Here is a 14,713-nt window from a genome sequence, read left to right as displayed (position 1 = left end):
ATGAATGGGAGGGGGGAGGGGGAAAAGGGAGGACAGAACAGGGAACAACAGGTACAGCTGGGTGAGCACACGTCCCTTCCAGTACTCACCCTCACCAGCGGCAGCAGGAAGTAGCCAACTGGAAGGTTAGGCAGAGGACAGAAGAAACCACAGTCCCCTTTCCCTTTACAGAGAGCCAGACTAGACCATTTCACCTGGGCAGCCAAGAACCGAGAGGCTCCCAACTCCGTCTGGCTTCTCCCTATAGAGAGGCATACAGGAAGCCTACACCACAGGCCTAAGACTGGGCAGGGGCAGACAAATTCTGATATCAATCCTCACCCATGTTGGGGTTGTAAGCAAACTGCAGAACCCTTTTTGGGACAGGTGGCCCTGGTGGTACCTTACTTGAGGCTTAAGTAAAGGGAGCCAGGTCCACAGTCCAATGCAAGCCTCCTGCTCCATGATACCTACTGTGGGAATGCTTACTGGCATCCTGGCAAGGTCCAAAACCTGCTGCCCAACAGTGATGGGCCAGGCTCAGACCTGATTCTTGGGGTACTTTTCCTAGGGAGTCGGCTCTTCCCTTACCACCACCCACCCAACACTTTGGTTCAATAAAGCTAAAGAGAGGGGACAGGCAGCTGAATTACTGGAACAGACTTTACCAACTGAGCCACATCCCAGCTCAATCTTGCCTGCTTTTGGAGAGAACAGGAGAGATAAAACTTAAGTGGGGTCAATAAAAAGAAAGCGTGACACTAGGGTCCCAATGACTAGGAGGTGAGCTCTTCTGAGAGCTGGATGCAAACATTCACTTATGTCCTGCTTTTCCTACTTATGAATGACAACATTATATAGGCAACTTACTTAAACTGAATAATACTGATATTACTGAACATAATCAATTTTATTCAATTAACCACTGCAAACATTTTATAAGGTCAGCATTCCTTCCTGGTTTTGTGGATGAGCAAATCAGAGGCACAGTGTAATTAAGTAACTCATCCAGAGTCACATGGCTTGAGGTTGCCAGAACCCCAACAGGGTTGGGGTAGCCTTCAAGCTGCTCCCCTCTCAATGCCTACTCCTTGCTCTGGCCCAATTCTTGCCGTGACATCATGGCACATAACTAGTCTCAGTCAGTTGGTCTGTCTCTGTGTCTCTCTGTCTCTGTCTCTCTGTCTCTCTTTCTCTCTCAGTATATATTCCTGACTGGCCTGGAACTCTCGATATAGACCACAATGGCCTTGAACTCATAGATATTGACCATGCCTGGCCTCTCTATTAGACTCTAAAGCACTCTTACGACACATCACAAGGTTGAGCGGGCTTCTGATACCATTCTAGAGTGATAGAAGCCAACTACCAAAAGCCCCAAACACAACCATTTCTAGGCCAGAAACTATAGTTCAAAAAAAAAAAAAAAAAAAAAAAAAAAATCAAAGTAACCAGAACAATTCAGGTGAGAGGTATTCGGAACAGTGTTCGTCACAAGGGATAATTAGAACTGTGATGTAGTTCAGCCTGCTGGGCATAGTCCAGAGGGCCAGCTGCTCAGTGAAAGAGACTGGAGAATGTGAGGGCACAGCTGAGTACCACACTAACTACAGAGCCAAGGTTGCTACCATGGCAACACCACACTTTAAAAAGACTAAAGACTTGATGGGTTGGAGCTGCCCAGCACAGCTGTAATATCTTTCCATTTTACTTCTGTTGTCAAAAATTGACCAATAAACAAAAGCAGCTAGCAAATCCTAACGAAAGGGACTCACTGTCTTGGCCATGCTAACCCCAAACTGTTTCTGACCCTGACTGGGGAACAGACCTCAAAAACCTAGTCCGTGTCTTGGGACACCCCCAACCCCAGCATTGCAGAGGCACAGACAGGGTTGACTGAGGCCTGCACACACCAGCATCCCTTTGTAATCTGACTATACACAGCAGCAGACACAGCAGACCTGGTTCCCTAAATTAGCAGAAACATCTCTATTATGCAGGGTTCATTATTCACTGAGCATTTTCAGCTAAGATGCTAACTGATGCTACACAGTGAGGTCATTCCCCCACCTTCCCACCTGGCCTCACTTCCCTCTTTTCTTGGAGGGGAAGAACTGCCTCACCTACAGAGCAGAGCTCCTGACTGCCTCACCCACTCTCAGCCTAGGTGCTCATAAGCCGACCACACAGTCCCGAGGAGACTGCAGGGTGCAAGACTTCTAGAGTGTGTGCCAGCTTCCTGTGGAAGGTGTAGCTGGTCTTTGGCTACTTTTTGGGTTCTTCTTTTTTCCACCCTTCTCCACCCTTTTTCCAACCATTTCAACCCCTAAAACCAGACAGAAGAGAAAAAAGGACAGAAAGGAAAGGGGATGACGTAATTGTTAAGACAACTTCTTGATGACTGGGTGTCAAGTTCCTTGGGGCAGGTTCAATCTTCGTCATCAGGATATCTAATTTCTTGTCTCTTCTTTGTTCAGCACAACTTAACAAACCGTGGCTTAACAACAGCCACGACTCATCTTACCTCTCAGGGCCCTAGCATTTATATATCCTCTGAAAAGTTTCCAGAATTTGCACCATCACACAATCCCAGAAAACTATTTGCTGTTGGCAAAATCATGCCCCTGCTAGAGCACTAGGCAAATCATAGTCTGCTGCTGTGGACAATCTGAAGCAGAACCATACCCCACAACTGGATTAAAACAAAAACGTATTCTTATAATAGTTCTATGTTTTTAAAATAAACCAAAATTCCATAGGAAGGTGCCTGGAACCTCTTCTGGGACTTCATGGTAAACTGTCAGGGAAAGGTCAACTGATCATCAGTTGTGAGCCTGGTACAGCCACCCAGAATCTCTGTTCCTGATGGCATCAGTCAACTGCTAGGCCAGGCTGGAAAAGCACAAGCCCCAGCTGGTGACTAGGATGCAGTGGCTGAGCCCAGAGGGAGCTCCATCTCCCCAGTCCTCACTCACCATCCTGGGATCTTAGGCAAACAATAAGCAAGAACCCAGAAACCTCATGGCACTGCAGAAGACACCTCCCACACACATCTAAGCCAGCTCTGCTTCTTTGTACCATTTCTGGGTCCTCCCAAAAGTTCCTCCTTGACAGCTACCAACAGCTTCCACTCTTGTTGACAACACAGGCATCAACGTCAACAGCACCTCTGACCTGGGCTCAATCAACTGTTGAAGCAGGATTCACAGAAGGCTACATGCAGCAAAGCTATATATAGCCCATTTGCATGAGTTGCCCCTTGACCTCCATATGCAAGAAGTAGTGGTACAAGTCTCCCTCTAATTAATAAACTGGTTTTTTGTTTGTTTGTTTGTTTGTTGCTTAAATGGGATGTAAATCAGTTGGCAGAGTGCTTCTAGCAAGGAAGAAGCCCTAAGTTTGATACCAAGTACCATATAAATCAGGCCTGAGTGGTACATGCCTGAAATCTCAGAAACAGGGAAGCAGAGCAGGGGCATCAAGTCATTCTCAGCTATAAGAGATCCTGTCTCAAGACAAAACAAGAGAAACAAACAAGAAACAGGGCATGATGAACTTAGGAGGTAAAAGGAACTTGCCATACAAATCTCCTGACTTGAGTTCAATCCCTAGATCCCAGGGAGGGGAGAACTGACTTTTACAAGACAGGGTTACTCTGTGTAGCTCTGGTTGTTCTGGAACTCACTTTGTAGACTAGGCTGGTCTTGAACGCAGAGACTTATCTGTGGTGGTTCTTATTATTTTGGAAGCTGCTACATCCCCTTGTTGTCTTTAAATATCTACTAGGGGTTTCTACTCCACTTCACACTATCATTGTTCCCAGATAAAAGACACAGACACCTTTAGATTTATAATAAGCCTTAAAACACTAGCGCTGGACAGATAGCAATCCTCTATGCTAGTTTGTCTACTCACCTGTGGTGATCCCCGAGATATCCCTTGCCGTGTTCAGCCTGGGGCCCTCTTACTCCCTCAGGCCAGCATTTGTGTCCATGTGCTCAAGAGCTACCTGCCCCATGGCCACCTCCTTCTTCCATCTTGGTCCCAAGCCTGGGAACCTTTGCTCCACCCTGTCTCTTCTGCCCAGCCCAAGATATAGGCATCTTTATTAACCAATCTGGGATAACTTGGGGGCAAGATTTACAAGACATCATTGGTGTACCTGATGACCTTCTTGTTGGAGACAATCAGACCTTAGGGCCCAGTATTTAGCATTTGAATACATAGCAGCACCAAACCACCCCTGAGTTCTAGGATTAAAGGTATGTGCTATCACTGCTGGGGGTGAGAACTGACTTTGTTAAAATAGGTTGACCTCTAACCTTACACATGAGTGGTGCCACCCCCACTGGCCAATGCCATAGCTAGGACATAGGGCTCTTGTTGGCATCCAGCTTCTTCCAAGTCTAATACTAACTAAAATCCCACCTTTATTCTCTCTAGCGACCACTGACAAAGTTCCAGTAGCCCACACCTGTGAAAGACTGTGGCAATGCCATTGTCTGACTTCAGGAGCCCCCCACCAAAGGATTAGCGTTGAAACAGGACACACCAAGACCAAGTTCTCAGCACAAAGATTATTTGCCCAAGAGAGACAAAGGGCAAGGAGTAAGAAACAAAGACAGGAGATAGAGGACAAGGGAGAAGGAGAGTGGAGTATTGTTCCAGAGGGACAAAGGGCTGCCTCTGGATAAAGAGAATACATGGCCCCGGGCAAAGGATGCTTTCTAAAGGGAGACCCTGTGTTAGGACGAGATGTTTTCATTTTGATTGGCCAGGTTAATTAGGGCAGGAAAATGGGGCTGATTGCTGGGCCTCAATCCTTTCATAGCTGGACCTTGGTGGTCAGGTTTAGGGGAGGAAGTGGCCAAATAAGGAAACAGATCTTGGTGTCTAGCTTTAGGAATGTAATCTAACAGTTCAGCAAGGAGGAAGGAACGGGGAAAGGGAAGGGCAAGGCCTGCCGAGCCATGTTTGCCCGGCTGAGCTGGCTAAAAGCCTTGAATCACTTTGGCCTTTAAATAACCATTGGATTTGTCCAAAAGGCGAGTCTGCTTTTCTTGAAGAAAAATCTCAGCCCAGCCAAATCCCAAACCCATGTGTCTGAGCCTTGTCATGTAGCAAGGGTGGCAGGAACTGAGGTGAACTTGCTGCCCTCAGAGAGCTGGGGGCAGCTGAGGAGACAGTAAGTGTATAGTTACCACAAGGCACCAATGCCGCAGGGGCCTGGTATGGTGAGAACCAGAGAGGATGAAGCCCTGAGCCACCACCTGGAGCCGGTGGGCATGGCAAGGACTGCTAGGGTCACAGGAAGGAGCAGGTGTGATGAGACTGAATTCTGTATCCAGGCAGAAGAACAGGTTCAGAGGGAAGGCCCTGCTGGACAGGATGCAGAGGTCAGCTGAAGAGGAGAGGCGGCGCGCGGCAACCATGCAAAGATGGCATTTATAAAGAGCATTTAACAAGGGCCATGAAGGAAAGGTCAAAGGTCATTGTTGAAGCCACTTACGTACGTAACAGGCTCAGTGTGGGTAGGAGAGCCTCTCAGGATAGCAGAGGGGGTCCCTCAGAGTCCATCTGTCTAGGCCCTTTTAACCACTGGCCTATCTGCTAATGCTTCACTTGTGGACACGAGGCTCTCCAGACCCTGTTCACATCGGGGGATCCAGTGTCATCCCATCCAAACACCTGGCTCAGGACAGCTAAGGCACCTGGTTGTTAACTCATAACTCAGAGCAAATAAGAAGCATCAGCCTGTTTACTGATGTTTCTTGACTGTATCACACTTTCAAAATCTTAAAACGGCCACAGCTTGGGTCTCTTTCTGTACACCAACAAGAGAATTACAGCCATGGCCCACTCTTAGACCAAGTGAAAATACAACCACCAACTTGTGGCACTGCAACGGCTCAGGAGGAACTGGACCCAGCAGCCAGGAGGGCCTGTGATAAACAGCACCCACCCAGTTAGAAGCTTCCCAGCAAGACCTAGGATCCAGCATGCTTAATGGCTTGCCCACTCTCAGGACCTAACTCTAGCACACTAGCTGAGAAGACCAGGTCAGAACTCTTCACGAAGCTGAACCAGAAGAGGAAGTGGCCAACTCTCTAAGGGCGACTGCGGTTACCACAGTGGGTTCTGGACACAGAGCACGCAGGACAAGAAGAAAGCAAGAAAGCACGCGAGTGATGTAATGTCTACAGGGCTACAGTAGGTTCAGATGAAGTACGCAGCCAGAGAAGTGCAGAAACCAGGTCAGACTTGAGGCCTCACTTCCATCCACCTCACCTGCACTTGCAGCAGGGAGTGGCTCACCGCACAGACCACAGCCTAGGGTGGCCACACCCACTTTCCTTGCAGACCTTGTAGTAGTAAAGTGTCACTGGCCGCTGATCCTATAGACCACACAGGACTGAGAACTGGGAATGATACCCTGCAGAGAGAGGGCTCGAACACCTCTCTGGTGGTAACGAAATGGATTCAAGATTGATTCCAAGAGTTGAGAATCGTGGCCAAGTGTCTGTAATACACTTGGAAGGCAGAGGCAGGAGGATCAGGAAGTCAAGGTCATCCTCAGTGGTGAGAGTTGGAGGCTAACCTGGGCTGCCAAAGGTATTATTGGGATTACAGACGTCCATGGCAGCTCTTTAAACACTCACTGGAACTAAAAAGATGGCTCAGTGGTTAGAGTTTACACTGCTTCCAAAGGACCTGAATTTGGTTCTCAGCACCCATATCAGCCTGTAATTCCAGCTCTGGGGGAACTAATGCCCTTTTTGGCTTTGGAGGCCAACTGCATGCACCCGCACATACCCACACACAGCAACATGGGCATAAACATAACTGAAAAATAAAACGGAAGCAGCGGCAGGCATTTCACTATGACTTCAAGTTCAAGGCCAATCTGGTCTATTAGTGAGTCCCAGACTAGACTAGCCAAGACTACACATCGAACCCCGCCCCCAACCCCTTTAAAGATAAGGTCTCACTGTGTAGCCCTAGTTAGCCTGAAATTCACTCTGTAAACCAGGCTAGTCTTGAACTCACAGACCTCTGCCTTCCTCTGTCTCCTTGAGTGCTAGGTTAAAAGGCAAGTGCCACCACGGTCAGTAAAAAATAAATCTCTAAACAAATATACACAATACTTGGTTTTCATTTCAAATCAGCCAGCATTGACTTCTGTTGCTTGGTATGAAGTGCTTGGCTGCATATGGCCACTGACAGCTATGTCCCAATGAAGTGTGTAGGGCAAAAAGGCATCTTGTTTTCATAGGATTCGGGAAGGGCACAGTTCTGTGCCTAGAGCCAACCTCACAAATGGAGGACAGTGCAGTGCTCTGTGATCCCAGTATGCTCTCCGAGTTTGACTACCACAAAGGCCAGTCACTGATATAAGACCCGTATCCAGCCTGTGGGTCATTGCTCTGTTCTAACATGGAACCGTGTGCAAAACAGGCCCCAACACCAGGCATCTGAGTTTCTGGGCTTCTCTGGAGATTAGGGAAGGGGGCAGGCATGGCTGCCTATATACTCTTCACCAAAGCATAGTCGACTCTGCTGGGAAGGTTGTTCTCCAGGAGGAAGGGATACCCAAGTAGTTAGCCAGGTCAGCCAAATCAACCCTGTGACAAGTGGGAAGACAGACTGAAATGAGAACACTCTCAGAACCCAGAGTTTGAAAAGGAAAATTCACATTAATTCCCAGGCAAGGAGGAGGTTGCTCTGGAGCTGTTAGGAGACTGTAAGCTATTTTAACCTCTGCTCTGATCAGCTGCTTCTCAGTGTCACGTTCTGAGACAGGAAGACAGCTGTCTCCTCTTTGGTGTGATCTACAAGTGATAAAATCCTAATTAAAGCCATTGAAGCACAAGTCAGACCTGGCACATTTATTTGTGGGGGACTACTTAAGGCCTGTAATCCTTACCTAATCCATGCACTCAGCTGAGAGGGTGAGAAAGCCAGGCCAGGCCACAAGAGGATGTGACACAGGTCTAACCTACTGTGGGACCCTGAGGGAGTCTCTGGTTTTTCAGAGGTGCTGTTTCTTCAGCTGCAGTGACAGCAAACTCTGAAGGAAGAAGACACGAGGGCATATCTGTGATCTGACTGCCCTTCACTGTGGCCGGCACACAAGGCATCAAAGCAACAGGTACCAGCCCCAGGGATGGAGACAGCAGAAGTCCACACTCTTGCTTTTGTCTTCATAGTGGCACCCTCCTATGCTTGTCCCCAGGTAACTAACGGGCCTCTCCACTTAAGGCCAAGCTTGGTGGCACACATCTGTAATCTCAGCAGGCAGGAGGATCAGGAGTTCAAGGTGTGAGGCCAACCTGCACATCAACCAGTCTCCACCACACCAAAAAAAGGCCAGTGGGCAAAGGTGCTTATGCCAAGCCTGTGTTTAACCCCATATGACGGGAGAGAGAACTAAATCCTGCAGGCTGTCAGCTGCCATGTGTGCGTGTGCACATGCACACAACATATCTTTAAAAGCAAACCCCCAAAAGTATCCCAGCATATACACCCCATCCCTTCAGTGTCAGAGTTCTGGAGACAAGGGCAGATCTGCACAGACTCTACATACATACAGAGAACCTGAGTGCAAGCCAGGAAAAGTTAGTCACAGTATGCAAGGGACATGGAGGTGGGAGGCACATCCTGAATCTAGAGGCATCCACTCCACCTGATCAGCTCTTGACCCTCCTCGGCCTAAAGTCCTTCTTTCTCTTCCATGTCTTCCATTCAACCCCTCAAGTATCTTCTAGTTCCTAGCCAGGAACTGTGAGTTATGCAGCCTAGAACAAAGACCCCAGAACAGAACAAGACCTGTAAGCCAACTGATGCACCTGTATTGGTCCAGAAGCTTACCTCCATGTAGCTGTGGCATGTAAGTGCCACCCTTCCTCCAGGATGCTGATGGCCTCTGCATGCCTATGTAGCACTCGGCAGTGTGCTAGGTTAGTGTGTGGGGCTCAGCCTGCCCCTGCTTGAGGTAAGGGTGAGCCTTCCTGACCTTGATCCCCTGGTGCGATGCACAGCAGCACTCAATAGTAAACGTGATGACATCCCCCACACTCCACTGTCAGTGAGCCTTACAAGAGTGACCTCAGCACACACTCACTCTCACTTCCTATGGAGAAAGGACCAGCCTACCACAGTTCTAGGATCCAGAACAGGAAAGCTCGGCCAGGTGTGGGGAATTCAGCCACTGTGCTGCCCTAAAACTCTGAGGGCTGGAAGTGTCTGAAGGACAAGTGTGCTCCTGCTCCAATCCCTAGCCTTGTCTCTCCCCACACAACAGTTCTTTTGAGCCCAGGATCAGAACAGTGAGTGTACATCTTACTCCCCCAGGGGCTTTGGCACTCAAACAATTGTTCTTCTTGGAATTCTTTCAAGAGTAAGAGCTGTTGCTTCCTCCCAAAACAAAACCCAGAGAGGCCAGGGCATCAGGATCAAAGGTGAGGCTCTGAAGCCAAGAGGGGACTCTCACAAAACAAACACATTGACCTGACTACCAGGCCAGGCTCTCTCGATTACTTAGGGAGGAGTACGGAGGCGGTCTCCATGGGGATTTGCGTGTGTTAGGGATCTATTTGGATGTGTAGCTGTGGGGTAGGGGCAACGGTGGGAATATCTGGACTAGGCGGGGTATGCGTATGGTGAGGGGAGGTGCTGAGTGGGACAGCACTGTGTAGAGAGTTGGGGTACACAGTTGCTGGGGCTGGAGAAGTGTGAGGTACAAGACACACTGCATGGAGGGGGGCCTGGAGTATACTCTGCTGTATCTTCATGCATACTTGAATTAAGAATGAGTTGGGAGCATGAGGCAGTCCCAGCTGTTTGTTGTGGAGAGGGATAATTCAGAAGCCCAAGATGCTGCATGGAAATAATAAGTTAACTACATGAAATGCATTTTGGCGACAAGATTTCATGCTGCCCAGGTTGGCTTCAACTTAACTGTGTGGCTGAGGATGACTGACTGCAGACTCCGGATCCTCCTACCCCTAGCTGTGAATGCTGGGACAACAGGTATGCTCCAGGACCTGTGTTCACTGATCAGATCATGGAAGCTAACTGGCCAGCCAGGCTAGCCTAATCAGTGAGCTCCAGGTCCCAATGAGAGACTGTTTCAAAACTGAAGAACACCTAAGGCTGACCTCAGGCTACACAGAAACATACATGCACATGCCATTAAAACCTGAGGACCAGGGGCCACGGGTGGAGCTCAGCTGGTAGTGCTCACCCAGCACACAAAGCAAAGCCATAAGTTCGAACCATGGCCCTGCACAAACTGGGTATATTTATCCACACCTATAATCCCGAACTCAGGAGGCACAGGCAGGAGAATTAGAGATTCAAGGTTATCTTTAGGACTCACTGGAGGAAACCTGGATTGCATGAGATTTTATCTCAAAGGAGAAAAAAAGCCTATTTAGCCCAGTGTGGTTGTATAGGCTTTTAATTCCAGAATTTGGGAGGCGGAAGCAGGGTGATGATCTCTTGTGAGTTTAAAGCCAGGCTGGTCTATAAATTGAGCTGTAGGGCTACACAGTAAGACCTTGCCTCAAAAAATACACACACACACACAAACACACACACTACATACATACATACATATATACATACATACATACATACATACATAGCCATATGAACATATAAAACAAAGGACTCAAAAGAATTCCTAGAAATCAGGGCTTGGGGAGATGCTCAGTGATTAAGAGCACTTGCTGATCTTCCAGAGGACCCAAGTTTGGTTCCTAGCACCCACAACAGTTCCTAACTGCCTGTGACTCTGGGGAACCAACATATCTGGCCTCTGCACACACCTACACACTATACTTAATAAAAAAATAATAAAACGCACTTTTTTTTTTTTTTTTTTTTTTTTTTTTTTGGTTTTTCGAGACAGGGTTTCTCTGTGTAGCCCTGGCTGTCCTGGAACTCACTCTGTAGACCAGGCTGGCTTCTAACTCAGAAATCCGCCTGCCTCTGCCTCCCAAGTGCTGGGATTAAAGGCGTGCGCCACCACCATCCAGCATAAAACTCAGTCTTAAAGAGTTCCTAGACATCAGCTGGAGACAGTGCCCAGTGGCAGAGCGCTGAATTGCCCATCATGCCTGGTATGCCCAGTATGCCAGAGGCCCTGGGCCCAAACCCACACAAACACCTTGTCCCTCATTTCTAGAATCAATAGGGAAAGGTGTCAGGTGAAAAAGGGGAGGGTACACCAGTGTAGTAGTGCACACCTATACACACTCAGAGGGCAGAACCACGGGGATCCCTCAAGTTCAAAGCCAGCAAAGTCTACACAGTTGAGTGTTAAACCAGCCAGGGCAATGCAGTAAGACGTTGTCTCAGGAAGGAGGTTGGCTGGAGAGAAAAGACTCACCAGGCCCACCATGCAAACATACGGAAAGATACTTGATCATTTAATCACAAAAGGAAAAGGATCCCACTTTACTTCCTCCCTCACAGCTATCATGAAAGAGACCTATTACCTCAGGTGTTAGAGGGAAGTCTCGCACTGCTCATGGATTGTGTGCTGCCATTTTGAGCTGTCTGGCAGGATCCACCCTATATTCTCTGACTTACAATTACACCCTTCGTATATAACCATGTATACATACGTTTACTAGCACACTAAGGCACAAGGCTGGGAATAAAGTGGGTGTGGCAGCACACGCCTATAAGCCCAACACATGGGAGGCCGAGACAGAATGATCTGGCAGGAGGCCAGGCTGGCCTAGATAGCTGTATAGCAACACCAGAAAATCTGGGACTAGCACTATTCCAACAAATCCCGAGCAGCACAAGCTCATTACACAGGCACCGTGGCTCATACAGGAGGACCAGCCTACTTGTGAGGCTGGCCTGGGCCAGACAGTGAGTTCAGGACTCGCTGAAACTACAAACACAACCTGTCTCACTGCCCAGACCCCTAAATGAATAAAAGAACTAAACTCCCATCAGCTCACGTGTAATGATGAATGAAAAGCCAGATATAGGTGAACATGAGGTTCCTGCCATCAGAGCACCAAGCAAACCCAGAGTCAGCCTATAAGGGTATTACCTCAGTATGGTCCTACCTGTCCTGAGAGGACCAGTGGCTCTTACAGGCTGCTGCCAGCCACGCTTTCACAAAGTGGAAAGGACACTTGCTGCCTAGTGGGGCTCTGACCTCTGTGCTATATTGAACTTCGAGAGCCTGGGCACTTCTTTTCCCATATATTCTCTGAAAACAGCCAAGGGCCAAGCTCCCCTACCATCATGTCCTGCCAGTCCTCACCTGACTCTGTGGCACCCATGTACACACCATCCCTCTCTGATCCTCCTGCCTCTATCTCCCCAGTGCTGGGATTGAGTGGGGTACCACACCTGATTTATGTGGAACTTCAAACTACATTCAGCACTTTGTGCTAGACAAGCGCTCTACCAACTCAGCTACAACCCCAGCCTTTCAGAGACTATTCAGAGAAGCCAAGTTAGTTCTTGCTTATCCCAAGAGGTTTCCCCCTTGGCCCACACCCACCCCTACCTCAGAGGCAGAGGATCCCTAAAGCCTGGAAGCAGTATGCAGCCTCTCTCACAGTTCGGCCAGTTGCCCTGTCATCATCTCCCTGCTGATCGTATAAAGCACTCCCTGAAACCCTAGGTGGGGAGTCTGTCTGGTTTGCATTGTAATGCAATGGTGAGCATGCAGCTGGTAATGGCTGCTGTGAGGATGGGCAGCTACTGTCCCGGAGAAAGAAGCCATCTTACTTCCAGTAGCAGAATGCCAGGGAACTATCAGAGAGTCCAGAAAAATGCAGCTCTGGAGCCACCTGGGGAACACACATGGCAGGGGTCCAGGGTATGTGCCAGACCAGAACAGGGGGACTGGAAGAAGGGCCAGGAAAGAGTTGCAAATTGTCTCCCCAGATGATCCTGACACACAGGTTGGACTGACCTGACTCATCTGGTGCTTTGCTTTCACACATGTACACCCAGAAGGGTGACTCATCCAAACTATCACTGCTGGCTCAAGAGGTACTGACGGATCCCCAAACCCGATGCCCACACGGCTCTCTGTCTCCTTCATCTCAGGTCTGAGAACCTCACAGAAAAGGACAGACTTAGCAAGAACAAAGACGAGATACCACCATGCTATGTTTCCCTTTCTTTTCCTTTCCTTTCTCTTCCTCTTTCTTTAAAAAAAGTTTATTCTTACATTGTGTGTGGGGGGTGGGGGGGGTATGTGCATGTGTGTTCAATACCCATGGAGGCCAGAAGCAGCTACCAGATGCCCTTGGAACCAGAGTTACAGGCAGTTGTGAACCACCAATGTGGGTTTTAAGAATGGAACTTTGGTCTTTTGCAGGAGCAGAACTATTCTTAACCACTGAGCCAAGTCTCCAGCCCTTTACTCTCTTTCTAATTAACATGTGGCTCTCACAATGAACTCTACCTTCAAGGAAATAGGTCAAAGATGAGTACAGTCAAAGCCTGGAGAATGACCTCTTTGTTTCCACCACAGCAAGGCCAGTTCCACCAACTAGCACCTAGCTAAGAGGGCTGGAGGACTACCTGGGCCTCCTCCCTCCTTTCAAGAGGATAAGAGAAAAAAAAAATACATATATATATATATATATATATATATATATATATATATATATATATATATTGGTGTTTATGAGAGGTCCTGTACCAGACACTTGTAGCTTTCACTGTCTCTTATCACGAAGCTACCAATGAGGGCAGAAGCCACATCTCAATTTTACAGATAAGTGGGTGGAGGGCGGGCAGAGCTTTAAAGATTGGCTCAAGATCTCAGAGCCAGGATGAACAGACTGAGGTTTAAGCCCAGTATGGCTGGCACTGATACCCATGCTAGCTCTGCTATACCAGCAGGCCTGTGCTACAGCAGGCAGAGGACAATAGTCTCTGATCACAAGCACAGGAGCTTCCTTCATGGGGACTGCAGATCCCTAAGCACTAGAGGTAAGGAATGGAAGAAATGAGGCCAGGTCCTAAGGTGCAATACAGGAATAGCAGTAACTCAAAGCATCCCTGTGACAAGTTCCTTAAGCCTTAGATGTCGCCCAGTCTGGTGAACAGGAGTAAACTAACATCTAACCTAGGACTGAATACAAGGTGTGACTTAAATGGCTATGCAAATGATATGACTGCCAGTATGCAAGAAGTTGTCAACTCAGGACAAGCTCCTAGGCTAGGATATCTTTGCAACCAGGCTGTTGGGCATGAGGATGTGGCCATGTAGGATGGGGGTAGAGACATCTTGCTGAAGCACAGGCAGGACATGGAGTAGCGTGACTCTGCACACAGCACATGCTGTTCTGTACTCCCTCTCCTCCCTAACTGCTGTCTCCTGCTCCTTTCACAGCCCGACACACTGGCTAGGGTCCCATCTTGCTCCCCACAGGTCAGAAGGTGCTTTCTACCGTGGCACTGTCCCCTCTCTGTGTGCTGTATCTTCACAGCCACAGCCTTCCACTCTCAGGGTGTACACACAGGAGGCATGAGATTGTTATGTGCTGGAGGTTCTGGCCATGAAGATACTTCACTTCAAGTCTCCTGCCACCAGGGGTGGGGAGGTGGGGGGGGCGGTGAGGGTGGCAGGGGTGGAGGGTGTTCTCTGGGCTTCTATTTACTATCTTCCCTCAAATCCTAGTAAAGGGGATCCAGGTAGAAATACGATTCTTATCACTGAGCTAGGGCCTCAGAGATGTGCTGT

General features: G+C 48.5%; 1 protein-coding gene across 2 annotated transcripts in view; it reads right to left on the bottom strand.

Moving 5' to 3' along the window:
• Positions 1 to 14,713, bottom strand: part of Ccdc12 (coiled-coil domain containing 12) — a 52,815-nt gene that overhangs the window by 26,376 nt on the left and 11,726 nt on the right. The window contains exon 1 of one of the 2 annotated variants that reach the window (XM_034484125.2): positions 8,848 to 8,966. The exons of the other annotated variant lie outside the window; for it this stretch is intronic. Within the exon in view, the coding sequence (XP_034340016.1) occupies positions 8,848 to 8,853 (6 nt within the window). The 5' untranslated portion in view covers positions 8,854 to 8,966. Of the gene's footprint in view, positions 1 to 8,847; positions 8,967 to 14,713 lie in introns of those variants that run through there. 2 annotated transcript variants of the gene reach the window in all.

Source organism: Arvicanthis niloticus, chromosome 21 (assembly GCF_011762505.2).
Source record: "Arvicanthis niloticus isolate mArvNil1 chromosome 21, mArvNil1.pat.X, whole genome shotgun sequence".
Lineage (NCBI taxonomy): Eukaryota > Metazoa > Chordata > Mammalia > Rodentia > Muridae > Arvicanthis > Arvicanthis niloticus.
This window is presented reverse-complemented; position numbering and strand designations above follow the sequence as displayed.